The sequence below is a fragment of the Sprattus sprattus genome (assembly GCF_963457725.1).
Source record: "Sprattus sprattus genome assembly, chromosome: 1".
Classification (NCBI taxonomy): Eukaryota; Metazoa; Chordata; class Actinopteri; order Clupeiformes; family Clupeidae; genus Sprattus; species Sprattus sprattus.
In genome coordinates this window covers 39,170,290-39,180,289 of record NC_137920.1, presented here as the reverse complement: position 1 = coordinate 39,180,289, position 10,000 = coordinate 39,170,290, and the positions used below count along the sequence as shown (strand labels likewise).

At 45.1% G+C, this 10,000-nt stretch overlaps 2 protein-coding genes across 2 annotated transcripts in view; both read left to right on the top strand.

Annotated features, from left to right (window-relative positions):
• ccdc40 (coiled-coil domain 40 molecular ruler complex subunit) overlaps positions 1-679 on the top strand; it is a gene marked incomplete at both ends in the record, with an annotated part of 13,176 nt that extends 12,497 nt beyond the window's left edge. Inside the window, one exon of the mRNA XM_080844149.1 lies at positions 437-679. Within this exon, the coding sequence (XP_080700275.1) occupies positions 437-679 (243 nt within the window). The remainder of the gene's footprint in view (positions 1-436) is intronic.
• A 5,291-nt stretch (positions 680-5,970) lies between these two features.
• card14 (caspase recruitment domain family, member 14) overlaps positions 5,971-10,000 on the top strand; it is a gene marked incomplete at both ends in the record, with an annotated part of 17,970 nt that continues 13,940 nt past the window's right edge. Inside the window, 4 exons of the mRNA XM_080844137.1 lie at positions 5,971-6,163; positions 7,277-7,414; positions 8,819-9,144; positions 9,789-9,947. Coding sequence (XP_080700263.1) covers positions 5,971-6,163; positions 7,277-7,414; positions 8,819-9,144; positions 9,789-9,947 — 816 coding nt within the window. The remainder of the gene's footprint in view (positions 6,164-7,276; positions 7,415-8,818; positions 9,145-9,788; positions 9,948-10,000) is intronic.

The window sequence follows — 10,000 nt, the reverse complement described above, 5'->3', positions numbered from 1 at the left end:
CCTCAATTCTTCAAAGTCAGAAACCATTAACAAAAAAACATTACACTAAAAGAAGAACATTAAAAGAATATGACGTACTTGTTAGCCAAGGTGACATTTGAGGCCAAATATACATTGTACCAGTGTGTGTGTTCTCCGGGGACCTGTCAATGTGACAGGGATCTTTAATAAACTAAACTAAACTAAACTTTGACGTTGCCGGCACCTTGCTCTACCAGTTAAGTGACACCAACACTGGAGATATTTTGAAATAAGTGTGAAAGAAGCTCCAACTCCTTCCCTTATCTGTTTCTGTCACACACTGTCACTCACACCTCCTCATTGACTCTTCACTCACCATCCACTCTTGTTTTTCCACTCTCTGTGAATCCCCACACCCCCTCACCCCCCCCCACACACACACACCTCCCTCTCCCTCTCTCTGTCTGCGTTGTAGAACCTGGCCCGTCTGGTGGCCCTCCAGGGCCAGGCCAAACAGCTGCAGCTGGTGCGGGAGGGGCGCTACAGCGCGGTGGCGTCGGGCGAGGGTCCGCTGGCCTCTGCCACGCAGCGGGAGGAGGAGAGGCTGAGCAGCGTGGCCGCGGTCCTGCAGCGCGTCTGCCAGGAGCTGCCCGAGCACCAGGGGGCACTGCAGCGCATCACACTCGCTCTCGGCACACACGTACAGGAAAGCCAATGAGGGAGGGGAGGGGGAGGATATAGAGAACGGGATTGGGGGGGGAACAAATTAAACTCAGGGCAGGAGGAGGGTGGGGTTTGTGGTCCTTCATCTTAGAGTAGTATCTGCTACAGTAAGTTCAAGATTTAAGTTGAGGTATTTAGGTGTTAGAGGGTCAAGGTCAAAGTTGACTTAAAGGTCAAAATGAGAGGGTTTTGTGCTTTGGGGAGGGGATAAGAGTAGAGTACTGGGCAGGGGGGAGGTGTGGATCATGGAACAACACTTTTGGTTTGTTTTCTTGAGAGGCATGGCAGCTTTTAACCAGCAGCCAGTGACAGCATCTGTAAGTTGTCATTTTGGCCTTTTAAGGTCTAATACTAATGTATGTAGTGTTGTATCTACAGTTTTATTGCTATTTTTCCTTGAAATATTTAATGTACATTAAATATAAGCTATATGGAATAATAAAAATATAAAACAGAATTTTTCTCTGACCTTATTTAATTTAAAAAATATATGTAATATATAGGTTTGCCATGCTCACAGAGTGACAGAACGGTGGTATTCACATATTCTGTCAAATAACTTAAATTTGGCTTGTAGGTATTTTCAGTGTCCTTCACCTGACCACCACTTCCTTCACACTTCATGTGCGTGCGAGTGTGGCGTTTTGCACTTGCCTTATCTTCACCTCAAAGGGACTTTTCCATTGAAATAACTTACTCACCCAACCCTTCATTTGTCCCCGAAGGCTGTGCTCTCCTTATATTACTATGACAACATACAGTACTGTGCAAAAGTTTTAGGCAGGTGTGAAAAAATGCTATGAACTAAGAATGCTTTGAAAAATGTAAACAATAAATGTTTTTTTTGTATCCATTTACATGGTAAGACTGAGCACAGCAACAAGACACAACGTAGTTATACTGCATCAGCAGGGTCTCTCCCAGACAAAGATTTCAAAGCAGACAGGGGTTTCAAAATGTGCAGTTCAAGCTCTTTTGAAGAAGACGTTGAGGATCGTGGACGCAGTGGTCAGCCAAGGAAACTTAATGCAGCTGATGAAAAACACATCAAGCTTATTTACCTTCGAAAACGGAAGATTTCAAGCAGTGGCATCAGCTCAGAACTGGCAGAAACCAGTGGTACCCAGGTACAGACATTTACTGTCCAGGGAAGTCTGGCCAGAAGTGGTCTTCATGGAAGAGTTGCAGCCAAAAAGCTCTACCCCGACAAGGAAACAAGGCCAAGTGACTGAACTAAGCACGAAAACATAGAAACTGGGGTGCAGAAACATGGCAGAAGGTGCTCTGGACTGATGAGTCAAAATTAGAAATATTTGGCTGTAGAAGAAGGCAGTTTGTTCGCCGAAGGGCTGGAGAGAGGTACAATAATGAGAGTCTGCAGGCAACAGTGAAGCATGGTGGAGGTTCCTTTCCAGTTTGGGGCTGCATTTCTGCAAGTGGAGTTGGAAATTTGGTCAGGATGAATGGTGTCCTCAATGCTGAGAAATACAGGCAGATACTAATCCATCATGAAATACCATCAGGGAGGCGTATGATTGGCACCAAATGTATTCTGCAGCAGGAACATAACCCCAAACATACAGCCAATGTCATTAACAACTATCTTCAGCTTAAAGAAGAACAGAAAGTCCTGCAAGTGATGGTATGACCCCCACAGAGCCCTAATCTCTACAACATTGAGTCTGTCTGGGTTTACATGAAGAGACAGAAGAATTTTAGGAAGCCTACATCCAAAGAAGATCTGTGGTTAGTTCTCCAAGATGTTTGGAACAATTTACCAGCCAAGTTCCTTCAAAAACTGCGCAAGTGTATCTGGAAGAATTGATGCTTTTTTGAAGGCAAAGGGTGGTCACACCATATATTGATTTAATTTAGAATTTTCTTCTGTTCCTTCACTGCATTTTGTTAATTTATGAAGAATTGATGAAAATAAACTGTTAACACTTCCATTTTTGAAAGCATTCTTAGTTTACAGCATTTTTTCACACCTGCCTAAAACTTTTGCACAGTACTGTACATTCATGCATTTGGGCTCTGATGCCAAAAAGGTTTAACAGGGACATACTGAATTAGACTGAGAGTGATGTTGTTCTAAACATGCCAACATTCCATGAATAAGGTTTTGTCTCAGGCATAATTGAAGATCTATGTCAAACATCGGCCATTCTGTTAAACAATCAAAATGCTAAGTTTAATAATGGATTAACAATTGATATGCTCAGTTTAATAATGGGTTAACATGACAACGCGAACGTTTGCTGATAACACACTGTCCGATAATTAACACTAATTGGTTTTTCTGGTATTACAGTCTGCCATAGTAGAAGGCAAAGAGTCCCATTCATTCAAGCACACTTCTGTACTTTCACTCTGAACATGTTCACCCATTGTTTGGAGAAGAATGCAGCATGTTCAGTAATAGCCGCAGCGTTTTATGAATCATAGAAGGCCATTGTGAAATGTGCATGCCAGTGTAAACAGACTAGTTTCATGAGTCAGCTAGAAGAAAGCTTTGTTCTGCGAACACCTGTCGGAAATGGCAGTCTGCAGTGACTTCTCGATGCACTCATTGGACATCAAGTACCCAGACATTAGGCTTGTAATTCTTGGAGACTTCAATCACCTCAAAGTCCATAACATCTGCCAAGATAACAGCACCAATGACAAAAGATAATGCCCTCTATAATACCATTCTGCCTAAAATTAATAGATATTTCCCTATGAAGACAGTGAACATCTGTGAATATAATGACCATTGTCTCTATGAACCTGTAATAATGCTGAATAATGAGAAGGCAATACACTAAAAATCTGTAGTACTGAGTATGTTTCATATCTAGCCTGGAATTGATAGATATTTCCCTATGAAGACAATGAAACTTGTCCTTTGGCGAAATGCCCTCAAATCAAGTACTGGATCCACCAGCAAGAAAAAGCCTTCAAGAACATCGTGTGCCCTGGCAAGCTTCTACAGAACTACAGGACAAAAGGAGATTCATGCGGCAAGAAAACTATTCTTTAAATCGGCAGTGGAAGGCATGGAAAAAAGTGAATTCTAGAGCTTGGTGCAAAAGAGTTAAATCCATGTGCAAAACTGCAAAAAGGAGGACCAGTGTTAACATTCCCCAGGACTTTGTGACAATTGCTAATGCGAATGTCCACCAGGACAGATTAGACCACTGGAAATATGTGACTCTGGCCCACATGTGGATGCTCAAACTACCCTGTATTCTCCAACATACCCCAAATAGTATTGATATATGGGTAGAGGACCACAAAATGAAACTCAACCAAAATAAATTTTAAAAACAAGTGTATTATATTACACACCTCAATCCCCATGTGCAGACTCCTAAATGACTCCTACATTTAGATTTGAGATATGAGCTTTAGATTTTAGCTAAGATAACTGCAACCCTTTTCGTCTACTTAGTATTGATGTTTTATTGTAACAGAAAAAGAATTTAGTGCTTATAATGACAATTGTCTTTATGGACCTGTTATAATGCTGAGTAGTCAATACACTAAAAAAAAAACCTTTTCGTTTCATGGGAGGCGTGTCTTGAGGAGGGGTCGGCACTCGATGCTGTTTTCTGCTCTAAACTTAAAATGAATTTCTCTTCCTGTACTTTTGTATGGGCCTTTCATCACAACTGCTGTGGGTACAACCCATGATAACACACGTTCATTAGGTTGGGCCACTTGAACTGTATTTGAACTGATACATAATGTGCGTGTGTGTGTTTTTTCGTTTTTTTGCTTGTTTGTTTTTTCCGAGGCGGAGACAGGGCGCTCTTGCAAGTCTATTTACATTTAAGGCTTTTATCTTGTTTGGTTTCATATGTGAAGTCATTTTATTTCAGTCTATGCTCGAGAAGAATTCTCGACAAGAATTGTGGAATAATATGAGTTGAACCTACGACCGATGGAAATAAAGAATTTGATAAGGTAGGCAGCGTCACAGACAACATTAAAACAACTAGCCTGCACGTTTATATTTCAATTAATCTAATTAGCCTGAGTGTTTTGTAGCCTACACAATGCTTTTCAAAAACCTATACTATATCGCAGTTGAATTTCACTTGCCTAAAAGATTAGCATGTGTCCACTATGTCAGGTGGCGGCCGCGGCTCTATGCTGCTGAAAACGATTCGCAACAATTTGTGCTGAAAACGTCAACTGGCAAAACCTATAGAAAAAGTGTAGCCGAATCAACTGACAAGTCAAGTCAAGTTTATTTATATAGCACATTTCTTATGGCATTCATAGACACAATGTTCTTTAAGTGCAGAGATGACATTAAATTATCTAAAATAAACAAACACACTTAGCAAGGCTAAAACAAATATTATAGGCTAAAACAAATATTATATTATATTAAAACTAAATATTGTAAGTAAAATTATTTTGCATTTGCAATAGAAAATCACACTGCATGTTTGGTTTGGTGTGGAAATGTATATAAACCCTATGTATGACGTGTATGGGGGCGGGTGTGACTGACACACTTACAGTCATCCTTTTCTTTGCTGCTTTGTGCTGGGACTTTGAACCACAAACACCAACACTATACCTGTAAGAGATAGATGTGCTCTGAGTTTGACCAGCTGTTATGAAAACACAAGGCCACACACACACACACACGCGATGGGTTCTGTGCGTATGTCTCAGCGACGCCTGCTCTTCTGCAAACACGAGTGAATAGCTCTATTAATTAAAAGGAGGGCACAGCCGTGTAATCCGGCCTCTCTCATAGGCGGTTGAATTAGATCCACAACCGGATGAGATAAGACTCCTAACACAAAGAAGCCCAGCGGAGAAGCAGTCAGACAGGGTATACAACAGGCATGTTTGACTGAGATTGTTGCTGGTTAACCGCAGAATAAGGTACTCGGCCATAGGCTCTGTTTGTGTTTGTGTGTGGGTGTGTGTGTGTGTGTTTGGGTTTTGGGCTTACACACACAGTCACACAGACAGTTACTGGGGCCACCCCCTTCCCCTCCCCACCCCACCCGCCTCTGTGTTGTTTAGTGTGCTTTGCCGGGAATTTACTTTCTCGTCTTACAGGTTCGTCGCACGCATCCTCCCCTGGGCAGGCCATTGAGCAGAGATTCTTTAACTAACACCCACACTGGCCTTCCCCCTTCAGTCTGCCTGTGCTTCCCACGACACATGTGTCTCCGAACCGGCTCTGACCACCTATTCAGGAGCACTTTGAACTTTGGTCGGCTGCTGGGGTCGGGGGGTGGAGGATCGGTTGCCATCATGGCAGTGGTGGACCAGGAGATGGACCCCGCGATGAGGGACGAGGAGGGCGAGGACCTGTGGGAGCTGATCAACGACAACCGGCACAGTGTGTCTCTGCAGGTGCACCCGTGCACCGTCATCCCCTACCTGCGGCAGGCCCGCGTGATCTCAGAGATCGACGAGGATGAGATCATCAACTGCCACCAGCTCACCAACCGCTGCATGAGAACCAGTAAGAGAGAAAGCAGGATAGCTTGTGTGTGTGTGTGTGTGTCTGTGCGTGCCTGCCTGCCTGCCTGCCTGCCTGCCTGCGTGCGTGTGTCTGTGTATGTGTGTGTGTGTGTGTGTGTGTGTGTGTGTGTGTGTGTCTGTGTGCGTGCCTGCCTGCGTGCCTGCCTGCCTGCGTGCGTGTGTCTGTGTATGTGTGTGTGTGTGTGTGTGTGTGTGTGTGTGTGTCTGTGTGCGTGCCTGCCTGCGTGCCTGCCTGCCTGCGTGCGTGTGTCTGTGTATGTGTGTGTGTGTGTGTGTGTGTGTGTGTGTCTGTGCGTGCCTGCCTGCGTGCCTGCCTGCCTGCGTGCGTGTGTCTGTGTATGTGTGTGTGTGTGTGTGTGTGTGTGTGTGTGTGTGTGTGTGTGACCGCCTGCCTGCCTGCCTGCGTGCATGTGTCTGTGTATGTGTGTGTGTGTGTGTGTGTGTGTGTGTTTGTGCGTGCCTGCTTGCCTGCTTGCCTGCCTGCCTGCCTGCCTATGTGTGTGTGTATTGGGTGTGGAATGTTGCTTGACTCATGGTGGTCTAGATAATGAGTAATGAGTGCCTGATATGACTTATTCAAATGTGCAGGAATACCAACATGGCCAAACTAAACAGGTAAGAAAAGAGACGAGGGAGAAGTTTTAAATGTAAGATGTTGCAACTAGAAATTTGCTTCTGAGGAGAATAGGGATTGGATAGGGACTTGTTTACTGATGTCTTACGTCAACACAGACGTACATTGAGCTGAAAATGATGTCAATGTTGTCAATTGGGTTTATGAATCTACTTGCGTTTGGCGCTGTCCTACTTGCGTTTCTGATCGTTAAAATAGGGCCCATAGTGAGAAGTGAGAAGAAAAAGAAACTCAAAGAAAGAAAGAAAGAAAGAGAGACAGAAAGTGGAGAACCCCCAGATAAAGGAACCAGACGTACGAGAAATGAAAAACAAGATTGTGATTTCAGATTTCAGAAGATTGTGAAGTGTTGCAAATGTCTCCTCCTGTTTGGTTTTCGTCACCACAGCTGTGGCAATGCAGAGTGACTCTTGTGACCTCTCCTCCCCCTCTCCTCCCCCTCTCCTCCCCTGTCTCCAGGCCACATGCTGGACCTGCTGCGTATACGGGGCCGTAACGGGGCCATGGCCCTGCTGGAGAGCCTGATGATCCACTACCCGGCCATGTACACCCAGATCACTGGCCGCAAGCCCAGCACCGAGCCCTCAGGATTCAGTGGTGAGAGAGCAACCCGTCACAACAAGCAGAAATAACTGTAGCATAAATATACTGTATATATATATATATATATATATATATATATACTGATGCTTTAAAAGCGTTAGGAGTGAAGGATGTATGGTAAACCGAGAAGAAAAGCTTCAATATTTGTGCTGTGTTTGACAGGGCCCACACGCCTCCTGCGTTTCCTTCCTCAGTCCTTCACTCCTCCCTGTATCTGCGTGTCTCACTATTCTCTGTGTGTGTGTGTGTGTGTGTGTGTGTGTGTGTGTGTGTGTGTGCTTATCTGTGTACTGCACACTGGGCGGATCTGGTGCTGTGATAAAAGCATTTCCTGAATGACCAAATATGGATGGAGAGGTTTTTTTACCTTCCCACTCCCCAACACACACACACACACACACACACACACACACACACACACACACACACACACACACACATACACTGTCCAAGAAAATGCATGTAGCAGTGAACTGTAGGAATTGTCTCCAGCCTGTCACACTTAATAAAGTCTTGATCATCAGATGGAGGTGGACGTGCTCCCCTTCCCCTACTCCCCCAGTCCCCCCTACTCCTCTCCACCCAGAGCTCCATCCACCACGGAACACAAGCACTAGTGTGTGACTGCCCTTTACGTCAGGTTGGATACACATGGCTGCTAACTCCCCTTCCCTCAGGTCCTTTCCTCTGCCCTCTCCTTCCCTTGCCACCATTGCCTAAGTGCCTAAGTGGTTCAGGCCTTGTGTTCAGTACAGCTTGGGCAATACTTGAGTACTTGAGTGTTCAGTACTTGAGGCAGTAGTTTAATGTAATTAGTTATTGGCGAAACAAATCAGAATCAGAATCATGTTTATTGGCCAAGTACATTTTCATGTACAAGGGATTTATTTTGGGTTTAGTTGCTCTCAATGTACTTAAACTGAAAATATACAGTATACCACAACAGTTTAGGATAAAATAAATACATATAATATATATATAATAATAAAATATAATAATTTGTCAATTAAATTGAATGGAACTGAGTTGAGTTTTCCGTCCCTCCTGTCCCTGCCGTGTGCTCAGGCCTCAAGTTGAGTGTTCAGTACTTGAGGCAGTAGTTTACGTTTACATTGACATTTAGCAAACGCTTTTGTCCAAAGCGACATACAAGGGAGAGGACAGTCAAGCTAAGAGCAATAAAACCTGGTGTGACAATAAATACTGCTTTTTTTTAAGAAATAGAAAACGACAAAAAGGAGTGCGGGACTTTCACTGCTTAAGTTAAGCCAAGGTGCCACTTAGGAAGGGAGGTGCTCTGTCAGTTTGATGTCAGTAGTTATTGGCACTATAGAAATGATTGAACTGAACTGAGCTGAGTTAAGTTTTCCGTCCCTCCTGTCCCTGCCGTGTGCCCAGGCCTGATCAAGTACTCAGAGCTGACGGAGTACCTGGTGCGGGCGGTCACCAGCATGCAGAAGGAGCTGGCGGAGACGCGTCAGGAGGCGGACCAGCTGCGCGAGCGCTGCACGTGGCTGGAGGCGCAGCAGGGAGGCGCGGCCGAGCGCGCCGAGGAGCAGCGGCGGCTGCAGGAGGACAGCGGGCGTCTGCGCACGCTCATGGCCGGCCTGCACCGCGACCTGCTCAAGCTGAAGGACGAGAAGTGCGAGCTCTACGGGCGCTACGCCGCCGCGCTCGAGGAGAAGTCGGACGTCGGCCTGCGCTGCCGAGATCTCAACCTGCAGGTGTGTGTGTGTGTGTGTGTGTGTGTGTGTGTGTGTGTGTGTGTGTGTGTGTGTGTGTGTGTGTGTGTGTGTGTGTGTGTGTGTGTGTGTGTGTGTGTGTGTGCAGGTGGGCATGTGTGTGTGTGCAGGTGGGTGTGTGGGTGGTCTGTCAGTGGCAGCATCGATATGTTAGGATTTTCGGCTGTGGGGATAGGGGTGTGTGTCTGTGCATAAGGTGAATGTGTGACGGTGGTGTTTTGTATGCTTTCTTGTTTGTTATTTTTTTCACAAATGAGTTAATGTTCATAAGGAAATATTGATGATAGTGGAAATGAGTTTCAATGGTTTAATAATTGTTCTAAGGAATTTCAGTGTCCCATTCCTTTCACTTTCTCTATTCCAACGCTGTTATTTCTCACATGTGGATCTGAAGTTGGTTTCAAAAGTTGAAAAATGTCAGATGCATTGTTCTAAAACATCTAACACATACATGTGTGTGTGTGTGTGTGTGTGTGTGTGTGTGTGTGTGTGTGTGTGTGTGTGTGTTTGCCCGTGCGTGTATGTGTGTGTGTGTCTGGTGTGTGTGTGTGTGTGTGTGTGTGTGTGTGTGTGTGTGTGTGTGTGTGTGTGTGTGTCCGGTGTGTGTGTCGATGTGTACATCTCAGATCTATCAACTCCAGTGTGAGCTGCGTAAGGCTCAGACAGAGACGGACTTCCAGCAGAGGCGCTCGCTGCGCTGTGTGTCCCCCAGCCGGAGTCAGCAGCTCAGGGAGGAGATCTCCACGCTGCGCCGCAAGCTCATGGATGCTGAGACGTTCAGCCCAGTAAGGCCAAAACACACACTTAACACTTTAACCCACTGACACTCATATACACA